The 19,534-nt window shown below is 43.3% G+C and overlaps 1 protein-coding gene across 1 annotated transcript in view; it reads right to left on the bottom strand.

The window, feature by feature from the left end:
• The window catches only part of PCBD1 (pterin-4 alpha-carbinolamine dehydratase 1), a 38,903-nt gene extending 22,164 nt beyond the window's left edge, over positions 1 to 16,739 (bottom strand). The window contains exon 1 of the mRNA XM_060768848.2: positions 16,638 to 16,739. Within this exon, the coding sequence (XP_060624831.1) occupies positions 16,638 to 16,640 (3 nt within the window). The 5' untranslated portion in view covers positions 16,641 to 16,739. The remainder of the gene's footprint in view (positions 1 to 16,637) is intronic.
• Between the last annotated feature and the right edge of the window lie 2,795 nt (positions 16,740 to 19,534).

Here is a 19,534-nt window from a genome sequence, read left to right as displayed (position 1 = left end):
TAATTAATCGATTTGCCCCAAAGAAATGGGGAATTATTGTTTTCATTTGATGTTTGATGTTTTATCCTATGCCTGTTATAACAGGCTGTGCTTTTAATTTAATTTTAGTTTTTTAAGTTATAATTCGTATTTATATGTTGGGTTGTATACATATACATTTTGTATACATTTTGTTAGTATGGATGTATTGTTGTCGTATTCGGGCACTGAATGTTTGCCTTTTATGTTTGGAATCCGCCCTGAGTCCATTTGGGGAGATAGAGCAGAATATAAATAAAGTTTTATTATTATTATTTGAAACACAACAAGAGGAGTCCACAGCAAACAAGATCACTCTGCTGGCTGTTATATTGGATCACACGTCGGACACTTCCCAAGTGTCTAGGACTGTGTGATGTATCGGCAAATAATGCATGCAGATCCCAGTAAGGTGGCCTTTTGCAGTTGGCAGATGGTAATCTTGTCAGCGCCGATTGTGTTTTAGTGCAGGCCAAGGTCTTTAGGCACTGCATCCAGTGTGCCGATCACCACTGGGACCACCTTGACTGGCTTGTGCTAGAGTCTTTGCAGTTCGATCTTTAAATCCTCATATCGTGTAAGCTTTTCCAGTTGTTTCTCTTCAATCCTGCTGTCACCTGGGATTGCAACATTGACATTAACACTGTTTTTTAACACGATTGTGAGGTCAGGAGTATTGTGCTCCAAAACTCTGTCTGACTGAATTTGGAAGTCCCAGAATAGTTTGATATGTTCATTTTCTGTAACCTTTTCAGGCCTCTGATTCAATCAGTTCATTTTCGCAGGCAGATAGTATTTGTGGCACAAGTTCCAATGAATCATCTGAGCAACCATGTAATGCCTCTGCTTGTAGTTTGTCTGCACGATCTTCTTGCAGCTGCTGAGGATATGATCTATTGTTTCATCTGCTTCCTTGCAGAAGCTACACTTGGAATCTGTCGTTGACTTTTCAATTCTGGCTTTGATGGCATTGGTTCTAATGGCTTGTTCTTGGGCTGCCAGAATCAGGCCCTCCCTCTCCTTTTTTAAAGTTCAATTTGTGAGTCATAGCCATGTTTTTAATTTGTCAATTTGGCTCTCAATTTTTCCCAGGAACTGTCCATGGAGAGCCTTCTTTTGCCAGTTTTCTCTTCTGCTCTGCATTGTGTTTTTATGGCATTCCCTCTTTGTCTTTTGCACTTGAAGCAGTTTACTACTATTGACTTCCCTCAATGTTGGTTCTTGACTGCCTTTCACATCATCTGCCGGTGCACGTTTCTCTTCTTCTACTATTTGTTTCACTTGCAGAAGCCCTCTGCCTCCTGATTTTCTGGGTAGGTAAAGTCTGCATTGTAATGATTATGATTATGATGATTATTATTGTGGGAATTAGCTTGCCTCTCCAGCTATGGCAATCCTCCTTTATCTGGACTCGTTGCACTTTTATGGTTGCTTAGAAGTACACACTTTGCTCAGAGGAGGTTCACTAAAACAATGGGCCGGGCACAGATTAAATCAGTCATATCTTACTTCACAAACTCCATGGGATTATGTTGTTGCAAATGTATTCCAATGATTTCAGTGGAAGATAGCAATGTTGACTAGATGAAATCCAATGTTTTGCAAGGCTGTACTTTGAGCATCCCACACAATCCTGAGGGCAAAGCAACAATATCACATAGTTTGAACAAGGTTTATGGCCAAACTGAATTGAATACCCTTTGTGGAACATAGGAGTGACTCATGGGACATCTCACCCAGAGATTACTCAGATTGTGGGCTATCAGTGGTGGCTAATTCAGTGCTTAATTCACAGTCTGAACTGGAGGAGAAAACAACATTGCTTGGCTCTGCATTTTGTGGTGCCAGAGCACAGTCTATTCAGTGCCTTCCAAGTTGCCCAGTTTTCTGTGTGCCCAGGAGAGAGTCTCTCATTTGGTATCAGCCATTGAGTGAGGTTCTGGGTTTGAGCCTGCCACTTTTGAACTCTCGCTGGCTGAGGTGTTCCAGCGAATGTCTCTGTAGATCTTAGAAAACTATTTCTTGATTTATGGCGTTGGCGTGCTGGCTGATGCCCAAACAGGGGGTGGGCCAGAGATGTCACTGCCTTGGTCCTTTCACTATTGGTTGCTACTTCCTGGCGGATGTCAGGTGGTGCAATACCGGCTAAGCAGTGTAATTTCTCCAGTGGGGTAGGGCACAGACACCCTGTAATAATGCAGTGTGTCTCATTAAGAGCCACATCCACTGTTTTAGCGTGTGTGTTTTTTTGTCGTGTCAGGAGCGACTTGAGAAACTGCAAGTCACTTCTGGTGTGAGAGAATTGGCCGCCTGCAAGGACGTTGCCCAGGAGACGCCTGGATGATTTGATGTTTTTATCATCCTTGTGGGAGGCTTCTCTCATGTCCCCGCATGAGGAGCTGGAGCTGATAGAGGGAGCTCATCCACCTCTCCCCAGATTCGAACCTGCGACCTGTCGGTCTTCAGTCCTGCCGGCACAGGGCTTTAACCCACTGCGCCACCGGGGGCTCCTGTTTTAGCATGGTGAGATGTGTTTCACACTGGGCATGCATACTCAGCAGCAGAGTAGCAAAGCGCAAGGGCAGATGTCTTCACTGTATCTGGTTGTGATCCCCAGGTTGTGCCAGTCAGGTTGAGATAGTGCTTGCAGTTTTGGAGGGACTCTAATTTTTTGCTTCTCATAGACCTGGCATTGGGATTTGTTTAACCAGTTTAAACTCATGAGTACACCAGGGTTTTTTTGTTTACCTGAAACAATTTGGGGGTGGTTTGAACCCCCGAAATTGCCCCCTTGGTTACAGGCTTGAGTGTGCCTGATTTATAGCCTCTGATGTAATATTAGGCAACTTGTGGCTCTTCAGGTTTAGCTGGACTACAATTCCCATTAGCCCACAGGCACTGCTGAGGAACTATGGGAGCAATAGGCCACCATCTGGAAGGCCGCAAGTTGCTCCGCTCTCAATGCTCAAAGGTACTTCCTCCAATTTTCATTGTGCAATCCTATTTCCAATATTACTGTGTGTGCTGGACTGGAGCATTTCAATAAAGCCAAGCCACACTGGGTAAACACTACGCAGCACAATAAAATGTCAGTCATTGCCCTTTTAGCGAGATCACTCGATAAGGTTGCCCAGGGTTTCTTAGCAACTCAGATGAGGTAGGGAGAGACAGAACGGCTTATGATGAGGCCAAAGCCCGTCACTTCCTCCCAGTTTCCATAACCACGCAGTTAGAAAGGAGTCATCGTTCGCCAGGCGAAAAGGGGAAATGGGAGGCAGGAGTCAGTCTCCATTATAGGACAGATGCTTCAACAACATGAATCTGATGAAAGGTGCCTGTATTCTTCAGGAACCACATATTGTTGAATTTATGCAGACACTGGTGCAATTCCTTAAATATATTAATGTTGCCGTTATTATGGCAAAGCTCTTAAATCTTAGTTTCGATCTTCTTTTAATTGCAGAATGCTGAATTTCTATTTTCATATGGTTAAATCCAGAAATGGAATTGCAGCACAATTATTCCAGATTATGTTGAAAGAAAGATAAGCTGCTGATGATGTAGCAAGAGATATATTGATTCAGATTGCCTTCCAAACCATTTAAAATTATTTATTTATGGCATTTATAAATAATAATTTATAAATTATGTATAAATAAATAAATAAATAAATTTATATTAGGTTCTTGTGGGTTTTTTTCGGGCTATAGGGCCATGTTCTAGAGGCATTTCTCCTGACGTTTCGCCTGCATCTATGGCAAGCATCCTCAGAGGTGAGGTCTGTTGGAAATAGGACAATGGGTTTATATGTCTGTGAAATGGCTGGGGTGGGGCAAAGAGCTCTTCCTTGCTAGAGCTAGGTGTGAATGTTTCAACCTTCATTAGCATTTGAAGGCCTGCCTGAGCCTGGGAAAATCTCCTGCTGAGAGGTGTTAAGCTGTGCCTGGTTGCTAATGAATGCTAATGAAGGTTGGAACAACAACTCAAACTTCGACAACTCAAACTTGTGCGCCAGTTGCGCCCGTACCTTGGGAAGTCTGACTTGGCCACAGTAGTCCACGCTCTGGTTACATCCCGGATTGATTACTGCAACGTGCAACGTGCCCTACGTGGGGTTGCCCTTGAAGACTGCCCGGAAGCTTCAGATGGTCCAGCGCTCGGTGGCCAGGTTGCTAACGGGAGCGGCAATCAGGGAGCATACCACTCCTCTGCTGAGCCAGCTCCACTGGCTGCCAATCCGCTACCGGGCACAATTCAAGGTGCTGGCTTTAGCCTATAAAGACCTGAACGGTTCTGGCCCCGCTTACCTCTCCAAACGCATCTCCACCTATGAACCGACCAGAACATTAAGATCGTCTGGGGAGGCCCTGCTCTCGATCCCGCCTGCGTCACAGGCGCGCTTGGCGGGGACGAGAGACAGGGCCTTCTCAGTGGTGGCCCCTCGGCTATGGAATGCCCTACCGGCAGACATCAGACAGGCACCTTCGCTGCTGACGTTTCGGAGAATGATTAAGACCTGGCTTTATGAACAAGCGTTTGGTTAAGCAGTGCAACCAATCAAAGGAAGACGGTAAATGGAACATAAGAATGGCACAAGGATTATGAGAACGGATCTGATTTCAACTGAGGCGTTATGTTATGTTTGTTTTGTTGATTTGTCTTGTTTGATTGTTAATTGTTGTGGATTGATGCTGTTGATCCTGTTTGTTGCATTGTTATGTTTTAATTGCACTGACACTGTTTGATAATTGTACCATGTAAACCGCATTGAGTCGCCTGTTTGGGCTGAAAAATGCGGTATAGAAATAAAGCAAATAAATAAATAAATAAATAAATAATAAATAAACAACCAGGCACAGCTTAACACCTCTCAGCAGGAGATTTTCCCAGGCTCAGGCAGGCCTTCAAATGCTAATGAAGGTTGAAACATTCACACCTAGCTCTAGCAAGGAAGAGCTCTTTGCCCCACCCCAGCCATTCCACAGATATATAAACCCATTGTCCTATTTCCAACAGACCTCACTACCTCTGAGGATGCTTGCCATTGATACAGGCGAAACGTCAGGAGAAATGCCTCTAGAACATGGCCCTATAGCCCGAAAAAAACCCACAAGAACCTAGTGATTCCAGCCATGAAAGCCTTCGACAATACATTAAATTTATATTGATTATTTATTTATTTATTTCGCGCATATCTACCCCGCCCTTCTCAACCCCCGAGGGGGGACTCCGGGCGGCTTACAAAAGGCACAATTCAATGTGAACAACAGACAATAAGATAAAACATGTATCAACAGCAATGATAAAACAATTTAAACAATCAAGTTATACATCACAATCAATAAAAACCAATCTAACGTTCAACGTTTGCCATCTCAGAATCTGTAAGTTCATTCCACATTGTCAAACCCTATCAATTCTAGTTGTCATTGTCCTTTGTCTATCTGCCAGATTACCTAAAGGTCTGGTCCCATATCCATGTTTTTAGTTTCCTTCTAAAAGAGAGGAGGGATGCTGATGACCTAATTTCCCCGAGAAGTGAATTCCACAGGTGAGGGGCCACCACTGAGAAGGCCCTGCTCCTCGTCCCCACCAATCTCACTTGTGATAGAGGTGGGGGCGAGAGCAGGGCCTCCCCAGAAGATCTTAAACTCCGATTCAGATTTCCTTCCAAACCATTAAAAAAAGAAATAAATAGTGAGGAACCTTTGGCACTCCAGGTAGCTGGCAGAATTGAGGGTTCCCCCCCCCTCTCATTTTTAGCAGTAAAATACATAAATAATAACTGCAATTTTTCAAAGCAAAAAAGGAGAGATTTTTCTGATAATTGACATCTGAGAGAAAAAGAAAAGACCAGAAATAATTTTATCACAATTTTATCCTTGTGTTTGATATTCCAAAGGGTTGCAGAGAATTATTCTGCAAAGGAAATAGCATGTTTTTGTGCAAAAACACAGAAAATGGGTTTTCTGTGGGGGGGGAAAATCCTGAACCGAAACATATTTTCTATACTTCAATGTTGGTGGTCTTTACTTCTTCTAGTATGCTGACATTTGCCCGCTTCTCTTTCCAAGAGATATGCAAGATTTTTCGAAGGCAATGCTAATGGAATTGTTCTAGGAGTTGCATGTGATGTCTGTAGATAGTCCATGTCTCGCAGGTATATAGCAGGGTTGGGAGACAATAGCTTTACAAATATATAGGTATAGCTTTACACCTCGGGGATGATACTGTCCCATCGCTAGTATTAAGATTCAACTTCCCTTATGCATTTGGAATTGGAGATGGTGGGATTCATCATTTGGTTATCTTCCTTAGGCAGAATCATGTCTTGAACAGTTTCTGGGGAACCAACATTCTGCCTCCTTCTCCCTATATTCCAGGATCTGATTATCAGTCAGTGTAGACTCATATAATCAAGTTCAAGGCAAATCAACTGGGACCAGATCTGGGATTTAGGGCAGTGTGTATCCAGCCTGAAGCGAACCCAACCCAGACTCCAACTGCAAGAGCCGTATACTCCAACTGCAAGAGCTGATGGCTTCACTGGGCGGATGTGGGTCAGGCCAAACCAACTCCCCATGGATTAATGGAAAATTCCGATTTCTAGTTTGTGCAATGCTAGGGGGCAGGATTGTCATCTCGCCCATCACTACCAAAATACAGTTTTTTGCCCAAGCCCTACACACAGACACCATAGAACAGAGGTGTCCAATCTTTTGTCTTCTCTGGGTCTTCTCAAAATTCAGGGTTTTAGGCAACACATAAAATAATCTAACTCTAATAACTGATGAGCAAAAAAAAAAGTCTGTGCATAATTTTCATGATAACCTCCAGAACAGACAAGCAAATCTATCGATCTATCTATCTATTAGGCATGGTTAGGTCCAGTCAGAATCTTCGTTATTTGGAATAAAGTCGGAAAGATTACCTTTTTGAAGTGATTTTGAACTTTTTTAGGAAACTGGAAGTCCCCTTGCACTTCCGAATCTAGTCTCGCCATTTTTTTCCAACTCAGGAAGTGAGTTGCAAATGATTCAGCTTTTCCCTCACTTCTGGTCCCTGGCCTTTGCTCAAGCCAGAGAAGCCAGTTATAAACCAGAGAAGGGTGAATTCCCTCCCATTTGCTTCCCCCCCCCCCACTTCTGGCTCAAGCCAGAGAAGTGAGTTATAAACCAGAGAAGGGTGAATTTTCTCTGCTTGCTTTCCCCCGCTTCCGGCTCAAGCCAGAGAAGTGAGTTATAAACCAGAGAAGGATGAATTTCCTCTCGTTTGCTTTCCCCAACTTCTGGTTCAAGCCAGAGAAATGAGGTATAAATCAGAGAAGGGTGAATTTCCTCCCGTTTGCTTTCCTCCCACTTCTGGCTCAAGCCAGAGAAGGGAGTTATAAACCAGAGAAGGGTGAATTTTCTCTGCTTGCTTTCCCCCACTTCTGGCTCAAGCCAGAGAAGTGAGTTATAAACCAGAGAAGGGTGAATTTTCTTCGCTTGCTTTCCTCCTGCTTCTGGCTCAAGCCAGAGAAGGGAGTTATAAACCAGAGAAGGGTGAATTTCCTCCTGTTTGCTTTCCTCCCACTTCTGGCTCAAGCCAGAGAAGCCAGTTATAAACCAGAGAAGGGTGAATTTTCTCAGCTTGCTTTCCCCTGCTTCTGCCTCAAGCCAGAGAAGGGAGTTATAAACCAGAGAAGGGTGAATTTCCTCCTGTTTGCTTTCCTCCCACTTCTGGCTCAAGCCAGAGAAGCCAGTTATAAACCAGAGAAGGGTGAATTTTCTCAGCTTGCTTTCCCCTGCTTCTGCCTCAAGCCAGAGAAGTGAGTTATAAACCAGAGAAGGGTGAATTTTCTTCGCTTGCTTTCCTCCTGCTTCTGGCTCAAGCCAGAGAAGGGAGTTATAAACCAGAGAAGGGTGAATTTCCTCCTGTTTGCTTTCCTCCCACTTCTGGCTCAAGCCAGAGAAGCCAGTTATAAACCAGAGAAGGGTGAATTTTCTCAGCTTGCTTTCCCCTGCTTCTGCCTCAAGCCAGAGAAGGGAGTTATAAACCAGAGAAGGGTGAATTTCCTCCTGTTTGCTTTCCTCCCACTTCTGGCTCAAGCCAGAGAAGCCAGTTATAAACCAGAGAAGGGTGAATTTTCTCAGCTTGCTTTCCCCTGCTTCTGCCTCAAGCCAGAGAAGTGAGTTATAAACCAGAGAAGGATGAATTTCCTCTCGTTTGCTTTCCCCAACTTCTGGTTCAAGCCAGAGAAATGAGGTATAAATCAGAGAAGGGTGAATTTCCTCCCGTTTGCTTTCCTCCCACTTATGGCTCAACCCAGAGAAGGGAGTTATAAACCAGAGAAGGGTGAATTTTATCTGCTTGCTTTCCCCCACTTCTGGCTCAAGCCAGAGAAGTGAGTTATAAACCAGAGAAGGGTGAATTTTCTTCGCTTGCTTTCCTCCTGTTTCTGACTCAAGCCAGAGAAGGGAGTTATAAACCAGAGAAGGGTGAATTTCCTCCCGTTTGCTTTCCTCCCACTTCTGGCTCAAGCCAGAGAAGCCAGTTATAAACCAGAGAAGGGTGAATTTTCTCAGCTTGCTTTCCCCTGCTTCTGCCTCAAGCCAGAGAAGTGAGTTATAACCCAGAGAAGGGTGAATTTCCTCCCATTTGCTCCCCCTCCCCGCCATTTCTGGCTCAAGCCAGAGAAGCCAGTTATAAACCAGAGAAGGGTGAATTTTCTCTGCTTGCTTTTCTCCGCTCTTGGAGTAAAACAACTACTTTCAAAGTAAAGACCGCCCAATGAAACAGGAAATAATACTTTCAAACCATTAATGAAAGGATTCGGAAGTCTCTGAAGTTTTGAAAAGTTTTGAACATTTTTTGCTGTGAAAATCGGAATTGACTTTAGAATAAAACCACCAGCCCCCTACATCCGAAATGAGTTTTGAACCATTTTTTTGATCAAACAAGCCTCATATCTATATATCTATATATCTATATATCTATATCTTCACATAATGATCTTAATTATGTGCTGCACAGTTTGAAAGGTCTTTTAAGATCTGGCTGAACTGTTTGCAAAGATAATGCAAATTATGAATAATACTCTGAAATTGTAGATGTAACATACAATAATGATTCTATTCCATTCCGTTACTGTCTACAAAAAGGTAGGTAGTCCCCTGACAATAAGTCCAGTCATGTCTGACTCTGGGGTGTGGTGCTCATCTCCATTTCTAAGCCGAAGAGCAAGCGTTGTCCGTAGACACCTCCAAGGTCATGTGGCCGGCATGACTGCATGAAGCGCCGTTACCTTCCCGCCGGAGCAGTACCTATTAATCTACTCACATTTGCATGTTTTCGAACTGCTAGGTTGGCAGAAGCTAGGGCTGACAGCGGAAGCTCTCGCCGCTCCCCGGAAACGAACCTGCGACCTTTCGATCAACAAGCTCAGTAGCTCAGTGCTTTAACCCACTGCACCACCAGGGGCCCCCTACTGTCTACAAAGTTCGTGCTAAAGAACCACATTCAAATTACATCAAAAAAAAACAAACAAAATTTCATAACGTTTTAAGTAAGTTTACAATTTTGTGTTGGGTCACATTCATTGGCATTCATAGGTTAGACAAGCCTTCCCTAGTAGATATAACCAATGGCTAGCCCACTGTAAATGGGAGCTAACATCTAGTGAATGCCATTTTATGTCTGTGGCAAATGTCCAATAGCAGAAGTCATGCCACATTTTCCTTCAATTTACAGGCTTATGAGAAATGGTGATTATTAAGTTCTCTCATTCCAGTGCCGAAGGCCATCATACTTTTTTGGTTATTTGCCAGGTCTGGTCCTCATTTTTTCCACTTCACCCTATAGCTTTAAACCGTGAATTTCAAATGCTTCATGGACATAAACTTAATGCTTTTCACATGCTTTGCACAGAGCTTGAAAGAACACATGCTTCCCATTACAGCATATTCAAGGAGAACACCAAATCAATAAAAGCTGTTGTTCCCAAGCTCCCAGTTCTCTACAGTAAATTAGAAATGCACAAACAAACAAACTCAGGTCAAAGTTTTCCTACTTACTTCAAAAGGGAGTTCAAAAGGCATAGCAATTTCCCTTCAGGCTTCAATTGGGGGTGGCAAAAAGGCACAAAATGGATATTACCCCAAACAAAACATATTACCCACTAAGATCACGAAACCGCAAGTAACACTTTATATGGTGGATCTATTTCCTCCAAACAATGCTATGTTGTGACTGTTCAAGTGTCTGCCTTGCCAGGTTAACATATACTACAAATATTGTCCCTCTAAGAATGTTTTGGGTGAAGGGTTTTGGGTTCCTTTTACATACAAGACAACTAGTGCAATTGACAAGGACTGCACAATTCCTACATAATATTCCTACATAATAGATACGTTTCAGTATATATTAGACTCCAGGGAAACCCTGTAAAATTTATGGGGGTTGCCATAAGTTGGCAAGTGACTTGAAGACATGTTCATAGAAATTGTACATTACTATACTTTAGACCAGTGGTTCTCAACCTTCCTAATGCTGCGACCCCTTAATACAGTTGCTCATGTTGTGGTGACCCCCAACCAGAACCCTAACATTATGAATCACCATGTAAATAATGATCTACAGGATGTACTTTCATTCACTGGAGCAAATTTGGTACAAATACCCGGTATGCCCAAATCTGAATACTGGTGGGGTTGGCGGGGGGATTGATTTTGCCATTTGAGAGTTGTAGTTGCTGGGATTTATAGTTAACCTGTAAACAAAGAGCATTCTGAACCCCACCAACAATGGAATTGAACTAAAGTTGGCACAGAGAACGCCCATGATCAACAGAAAATACTGGAAGGGTTTGGTGGGCATTGACCTTGGGTTTTAGAGTTGTAGTTCGCCTACATCCAGAGAGCACTGTGGACTCAAACCATGATGGATCTGGATCAAACTTGGCACGAATATTCAACATGCCCAAATGTGAACACTGGTGAAGTTCGGGGAAAATAGACCTTGAAATTTGGGAGTTGTAGATACGGGGATTTATAGTTCACCTACAATCAAGGAGTGTTCTGAACCCCACCAATAATAGTATTAGGCCAAACTTCCCACACAGAACCCGCATGACCAACAGAAAATACTATGTTTTCTGATGGTCTTTGGCGACACCCCTTCGCGACCCCCTCAGGGGTCCCGACCCCCAGGTTGAGAAACACTGCTTTAGACCTTCTTTAGCATATATCAGACTCCATACTTATCTAATCTGATTCTTAAGAAGGTCCACAAACCAAGGATGCATCTACACTGTAGAATGAATGCTGGTTGGCACCACTTGAATTGCCATGGCTCAGTTTATTTATTTATTTTTGTCGTGTCAGGAGCGACCTGAGAAACTGCAGGTCGCTTCGGGTGTGAGAGAATTGGCCGTCTGCAAGGACGTTGCCCAGGGGATGCACGGATGATTTTGATGTTTTATCATCCTTGTGAGAGGCTTCTCTCATGTCCCCGCATGAGGAGCTGGAGCTGATAGAGGGAGCTCATCCACCTCTCCCCGGATTCGAACCTGCGACCTGTCGGTCTTCAGTCCTGCCGGCACAGGGGTTTAACCCACTGCGCTACCGGGGGCTCCTGAATCATGCAAGTTGGAGTTTGATGAGACATCAACAGTGTATTGTAGATCAGTCAAAGGCTGATGGTTTGAGTGATGATTTTGCGAGGGATTGTGAGCTTTCCTGTGGCACAAAGTGATGGCCCTCAAGTCTAGGAAATGATGGGTCAATCTGTGAAAAGACTGGCTTGGACAGTGCAGGGTTCAAGGCCAGTTAGAGGAGCCAGAAGGAGCAACAGCAGATAAGGAATCGAGTGAAGAGGTGAGTGGTAAGGAGGGTTTCCAGGAGAAACTACCTGCAGCTATGGAGATAAATAATAATAATAATAATAATAATAATAATAATAATAATGAGCCCTCGGTGGTGCAGTGGGTTAAACTCCTGTGCCGACAGGACTGAAGATCGACAGGTTGCAGGTTCGAATCCGGGGAGAGGTGGATGAGCTCCCTCTATTAGCTCCAGCTCCTCATGCAGGGACATGAGAGAAGCCTCCCACAAGGATGATAAAAACATCAAAATCATCCGGGCGTCCCCTGGGTAACATCCTTGCAGACGGCCAATTCTCTCACACCAGAAGCGACTTGCAGTTTCTCAAGTCGCTCCTGACACGACAAATAATAATCTATATAAATAAAAATGTAATGTTCGTTTGTGGGATTAACAGAACTCAAAAACCACTGGGGGAATTGACACCAAATTTGGACACAATACACCTAATACCGCAATGTATGTTCTTCACTCATAAAAACACTAAAAAACACAGCAGAAGGGACTTAAAAAGCCCCCAAAAGCTAAATGATGAAAAGCTACATGACAATACAGAAAAAGGGAAGAAAGAGGGATGGAAGAGGAGGAAAAAGAAAGAAAGAAAGAAAGAAAGAAAGAAAAGAAAAGAAAAGGAGGTAAAGAAAGAAGGAAAGGGAGAAGGAAGCATGGAAGCAAAGAGAGAAGGAAGGAAAGAGGTGGAGAAGGAAGAAAGGAGAGAAAGAGGGTGGAAAGAAAAAGGGGAAAGGAAGGAAGGGAAGTTACAGAAGGAAGGAAGGAGAGAAGGAAAGAAAAAAAGGAAAGGAGGAAGATAAGAGGGAGCAAAGGAAGAGGGGAAGATGTAGAGAAAGAGGGAGGGAAGGAAAGAAGGAAAGAGAAGGAAGAAAAGAGAGACAGCAGAAGAGAAAGAAAAGGGGGAAAGAAGGAAAGAGATAGAGAAGGAAGAAGAGAAGGAAAGACGGGAATGAAAGAAAGAGGGAGTGAAGGAAGGAGGGAAAGAAGGAGAGAAAGAGGGAAGGTTGGCCACAGCAACACGTGGCAGGTACAGCTAATAATAATAAAAATAATAATAATCTTTATTTATACAATCACAAATGTCTTTGTTTACAAATCAGCCGAAAATAGATCACGTCAGTCTGAGAGATGCTAAGAGTAAGAGTTGTTTGGCTCTGAACATGCTGCCTTGGAGCATGATCGGAGTCTCCTTCTCTTGAAGTTTTAAAGTAGAGGCTGGGTGGTCATCTGTCAGGAGTGTTTTGATTATGTGTTCCTGCATGGCAGAAGGGGGTTGGTCTGGATGTCCTTAGATCTCTTCCAACTCCATGATTCTATGAATCTACGATACTGAAGCGTAATATTCTACATTGATGACTGCACAAGATTTTTCATCAGAAGCTGGATGGCTATCTGTCGGGACTGCTTTAATTGTGTGTGCCTGCATAGCAGGAGGTTGGGACTGGATGACCTTAGTGATCTCTTCCAACTCTATGATTCTATGAATCTAAGATACTGAAGCATGCTATTCAACTCTAATTATTGTATAAGATTTTCTAACAGAGGCTGTATGGCCATCTGTTGCGAGTGCTTTGATTGTGTGTTCTTTCATGACAGAAGGGGGTTAGACTGGATGATCTTAGTGGTCTCTTCCAACTCTTCTATGAATGTAAGATAGTGAAGCATGCTATTCTACAATGATCACTGTATATGTTTTTTCAACAGAGGCTGTATGACCATCTGTCAGGACTGCTTTCATTGTGTCTTCCTGCATACCAGGGGGTTGGGACTGGATGATCTTAGTGGTCTCTTCCAACTCTTCTATGAATCTAAGATACTGAAACATGCTATTCTACACTGATTATTGTATAAGACTTTCTAACTGAGGCTCTATGGCCATCTGTCGGGACTGCTTTAATTGTGTGTTCCTGCATAACAGGAGGTTGGGACTGGATGATCTTAGTGGTCTCTTCCAACTCTGCTATGAATCTAAGATAGTGAAGCATGCTATTCTACACTGATCACTGTATCATATTTTTCAACAGAGGCTGTATGGCCATCTGTCGGGAGTGCTTTGATTGTGTGTTCCTGCATGGCAGAAGGGGGTTGGGCTGGATGATCTTAGTGGTCTCTTCCAATTCTATGATTTTATTAATCTAAGATACAGAAGCATAATATTCTATTGATCACTGTACAAGATTTTTCATCAGCGGCTGTATGGCCATCTGTCCGGAGTGATTTTACTGTGTGTTCCTGCATAGCAGGAGGTTAGACTGGATGACCTTAGTGGTCTCTTCCAACTCTTCTATGAATCTAAGATACCGAAGCATGATATTCTACACTGATTACTGTATAATATTTTTCAACAGAGGCTGTATGGCCATCTGTCGGGTGTGCTTTGATTGTGTGTTCCTGCATGGCAGAAGGGGGTTGGGCTGGATGACCTTAGAGGTCTTTTCCAACTCTGATTCTATGAATCTAAGATATTGAAGCATGATGTTCTACATTGTTCATAGTATAAGATTTTTCATCAGAGGCTGGATGGCCATCTGTCAGGAGTGATTTGATTGTGTTTTCCTACATAGTAAGGGTTTGGATTGGATGGAAACCCTTTCTAACTCTAGGATCTTGTATTAGGCAAAACAAGATGACAGATAAGGATGCAAACAATAGGTCATTCCTAACAATGCCTTTTTAAATCTAGGTAAAGATAAAGGTTTCCCTTGATATTAAGTTTAGTTGAGTCAGACTCTGGGGGTTGGTGCTCATCTCCATTTCTAAGCCCAAGAGCCGGCATTGTCCATAGACACCTCCAAGGTCATGACTGCATGGAGTGCCATTACCTTCCCGCCGGAGTGGTACCTATTGATCTACTCACATTTCCATGTTTTCGAACTGCTAGGTTGGCAGGAGCTGGGGCTGATAGCGGGTTCAACAAGTTTAGGAGTTCAGCGATTTAACCCACTGCGCCACCGGGCATTAATTCTACATTTACATCTATAGGGCATCAATTCTACAGTGTGGATGGACCCCAGGAATCTCAAGGGTACAGCGACATATAAGAACTTTGAGCCCACTTTCACTGCAATGAAATCCTGGAAGTTGTAGTTTGGTGGAAGGCTCATTTATTATTTACTAGCCGCCCCCTGCCACACGTTGCTGTGGCCCACATGGGGTTCTGTGTGGGAGGTTTGGCCCAATTTGATCGTTGGTGGGGTTCAGAATGCTCTGTGATTGTAGATGAACTATAAATCCCAGCAACTACAACTCCCAAATGTCAAGATTCTATTTTCCCCAAACTCCACCAGTGTTCACATTTGGGCATATTGAGTATTTGTGTAGAGTTTGGTCCAGGTCCTTCATTGTTTGAATCCACAGTGCTCTCTGGATGTAGGTGAACTACAACTCCCAAACCAAAGGACACTGCCCACGAAACTCTTCCAGTATTTTCTGTTGGTCATGGGAGAACTGTGTGCCAAGTTTGGTTCAATTCCACCATTGGTGGGGTTCAGAATGCTCTCTGATTGTAGGTGAACTATAAATCCCAGCAACTACAACTCCCAAATGTCAAGATTCTATTTTCCCCAAACTCCACCAGTGTTCACATTTGGGCATATTGAGTATTCGTGTAGAGTTTGGTCCAGATCCTTCATTGTTTGAGTCCACAGTGCTCTCTGGATGTAGGTGAACTACAACTCCCAAACCAAAGGACACTGCCCACGAAACCCTTCCAGAATTTTTTGTTGGTCATGGGAGAACTGTGTGCCAAGTTTAGTTCAATTCCATCCTTGGTGGGGTTCAGAATGCTCTTTGATTGTAGGTGAACTATAAATCCCAGCAACTACAACTCCCAAATGTCAAGATTCTATTTTCCCCAAACTCCACCAGTGTTGACATTTGGGCATATTGAGTATTCGTGTAGAGTTTGGTCTAGGTCCATCATTGTTTGAGTCCACAGTGATCTCTAGATGTAGGTGAACTACAACTCCCAAACCAAAGAACACTGCCCACGAAACCCTTCCAGGATTTTCTGTTGGTCATGGGAAAACTGTGTGCCAAGTTTGGTTCAATTCCACCATTGATGGGGCTCAGAATGCTCTCTGATTGTAGGTGAACTATAAATCCCAGCAACTACAACTCCCAAATGTCAAGATACTATTTTCCCCAAACTCCACCAGTGTTCACATTTGGGCATATTGAGTATTCGTGTAGAATTTGGTCCAGATCCATCATTGTTTGAGTCCACAGTGATCTCTAGATGTAGGTGAACTACAACTCCCAAACCAAAGAACACTGTCGATGAAACGCTTCCAGAATTTTTTGTTGGTCATGAGAGAACTGTGTGCCAAGTTTAGTTCAACTCCATCCTTGGTGGGGTTCAGAATGCTCTTTGATTGTAGGTGAACTATAAATCCCAGCAAATGACAAAATCAATTTGTTTGAGTGAAGGACATACATTGGGTTGTTAGGTGTCTTGTGTCCACATTTGGTGTCTATTCCTCCAGTGGTTTTTGAGTTCTGTTAATCCCACAAAAGAACATTACGTTTTTATTTATACAAAGACCTTGTCAAACTACAACTCCCATAATTCCATAGCATTGAGCCATGGCAGTCAAATTGCATTCATTCTACAGAATAGAGATGGATTGGAGTTAAGGAATAACTAACTAACTAACTAACTTCCCAGCCCTGGCTTGCTTTGCCTATTTCAAAGCTTCCTCCAGCAGTGTCAATCCCCAGCAGCTAAAAGGTAGCCTATGGACTCACCATGTTTGCTTGCTTGCTGTTGCAGCCGCTGAGACCACAGGTTGTGCTTCTGTCTGGATCAGACGTGCGGACTTTGCGTGGCGTGGGCGGAAGGGGGCGTGGCCACTGGGGCAAGGAGGCTCCTTGCCCCAGTGGCCACGCCCCGCCCGCCCCTGGAGACTCTGGGAGGTTGAACCCGTGCTCTGAATGTAGGATTCATCCTTGGTCCAAAAGGGCAACTTTGAATCCAGCAGGGAAATAGAGGCGGGTGGGGAGGAGGATCTGGGGGAAAGTTAAGGGGAAAGTGTTTCATGAATGGCTCACCTTGTCGCTGTTAGGAATACACCATCAAAACACTCCCAACAGATGGCCATCTAGCATCTGATTTTTAAAAAGGTGCCAGGAGTCCAACTCTCTTCCATGATGGAATACACCACCAAAACACTCCTGACAGATGGCCATCTAGCATCTGATTTTTTAAAAGGGTACCAGGAGTCCAACTCCCTTCCATGATGGAATACACCACCAAAACACTCCAGACAGATGGCCATCTAGCATCTGATTTTTTAAAAAAAGGTACCAGGAGTCTAACTCTCTTCCATGATGGAATACACTGTCAAAGCACTCCTGACAGATGGCCATCTAGCATCTGATTTTTAAAAAGGTACCTGGAGTCCAACCCCTTTCCATGATGGAATACACCATCAAAACACTCCCAGCAGATGGCCATCTAACATCTCATTTTTAAAAATGTACCAGAAGTTCAACACCCTTCCATTATGGATTACACCATCAAAACACTCCCAACAGATGGCCATCCAGCATCTGATTTTTTAAAAAAGGTACCAGGAGTCCAACTCCCTTCCATGATGGAATACACCATCAAAACACTCCCAACAGATGGCCATCTAGCATCTGATTTTTTTAAAAGGTACCAGGAGTCCAACTCCCTTCCATGATGGAATACACCATCAAAACACTCCCAACAGATGGCCATCTAACATCTGATTTTTAAAAAGGTACCTGGAGTCCAACTCCTTTCCATGATGGAATACACCATCAAAACACTCCCAGCAGATGGCCATCTAACATCTCATTTTTAAAAATGTACCAGAAGTTCAACACCCTTCCATTATGGATTACACCATCAAAACACTCCCAACAGATGGCCCTCTAGCATCTGATTTTTAAAAAGTACCAGGAGTCCAACTCCCTTCCATGATGGAATACACCACTAAATCACTCCCCACAGATGGCCATCTAGCATCTGATTTTTAAAAAGGTACCAGGAGTCTAACTCCCTGCCATACAGGAATACACTGTCAAAGCACTCCTACAGATGGCCATCTAGCATCTGTTTTTTAAAAAGGTACCAGGAGTCCAACTCCTTTCCATGATGGAATACACCACCAAAACACTCCTAACAGATGGCCATCTAGCATCTGATTTTCAAAAAATGTACCAGGAGTCCAACTCCCTTCCATGATGGAATATGCCATCAAGACACTCCCAACAGATGACCGTCTAGCCTCTGATTTAAAAAATGGTACCAGGAGTCCAACTACTTGCCATACAGGAATACACTGTCAAAGCACTCCCGACAGAAGGCCATCCAGCCTCTACTTTAAAACTTCAAGAGAAGGAGACTCCGATCATGCTCCAAGGCAGCATGTTCAGAGCCAAACAACTCTTACTCTTAGCATCCAACTCCCTTTTATGTAGGAATGCAGAATTAAAGCACTCTCAACAGATGGCCATCCATCATCTTTTTTTTTTTTTTTTAAAAAGAGATACCAGAAGTCCAATTCCCTGCCATGTTGGAATACACTGTCAAAGCACTCCTGACAGATGGCTATCCAGCCTCTGATATTTTCAAAAGGTACCAGAAGCCAAACACCCTTTTATGTAGGAATACATCATCAAAGCATTCACAGCAGATGCAGAATTGATGCACTGCAGTGAATGTATGTATGTATGTATGTATCTATTTATCATATTTATATACCACCCCTCTCAACCCGGAGGCGACGCGAGGTGGCTTGCAGTTGCCAGTCAATGCCCCCAAACAACATAAATACAGTTAAAAACATTACATATAATATAAACCATATAAAAACATTAATACATTAATAAAAACCATAAAACACAAGTCATCAGCATCTCATCACTAAAATCATTTTCCCGTCGCATTGTCCAGTCGTTCCAGGGATCTCAATTAGTTTGTTACGCTGCATCTGCGAATGCTTGCTCAAACAGCCAAGTTTTGACTCTTAAAAAAGAGTCCCGGCCTCTGCAAGAATAAATGTATCACCAACTCCAGGCTTGAAAAGTTACTTTGTCACTCTGTAGCTTATATTCTAGCAATTGTAGCCCGGCTAAAGATACATCTACACTGCAGAATTGATTAACCTTTCACACATACACATACACACACACACAGACACTTTCCTTGCCTCATTTCCCACAAACCTCTAAACAAATCTCTGAGGATGCTTGCCACAGATGCAGGTGAAATGTCAGGAGAGAATGCTACTGGAACATGGCCATACAGGCTGAAAAACTCATCGCAACCTGGCCATGAAAGCCTTTGACAAAAACTCCTTCTGTTAAACTTTACCACGTTCAGCAAGCTTCAACTGTTAATCCCCAAACATTTTTCATTTCAGGTGAGAAAAATAGATTTCCGGGTTACATGTGAAAATTGGATTACACAAAGGAATGGATACCTTGTGTAACACACAGGCTAAGTGTGCTTGTTATTGATGGATTGGTTTAAAGTATTTGAACTCTGCTCTTCAGCCACAAAGGCTCTCAGAATGACTTGTAAATTATTAGTTTGACGATTTGAACAAGATAGGATACACAAAGAAAAGGAAATGGCAATGGGGGAAGGGAAACCAGGGTAGTGGCCATTGGGA

Source organism: Anolis sagrei, chromosome 3, assembly GCF_037176765.1.
Source record: "Anolis sagrei isolate rAnoSag1 chromosome 3, rAnoSag1.mat, whole genome shotgun sequence".
Taxonomy (NCBI): Eukaryota; Metazoa; Chordata; class Lepidosauria; order Squamata; family Dactyloidae; genus Anolis; species Anolis sagrei.
Note: the sequence above shows the minus strand (reverse complement) of the source record. Positions and strands in the feature narration are given on the sequence as shown.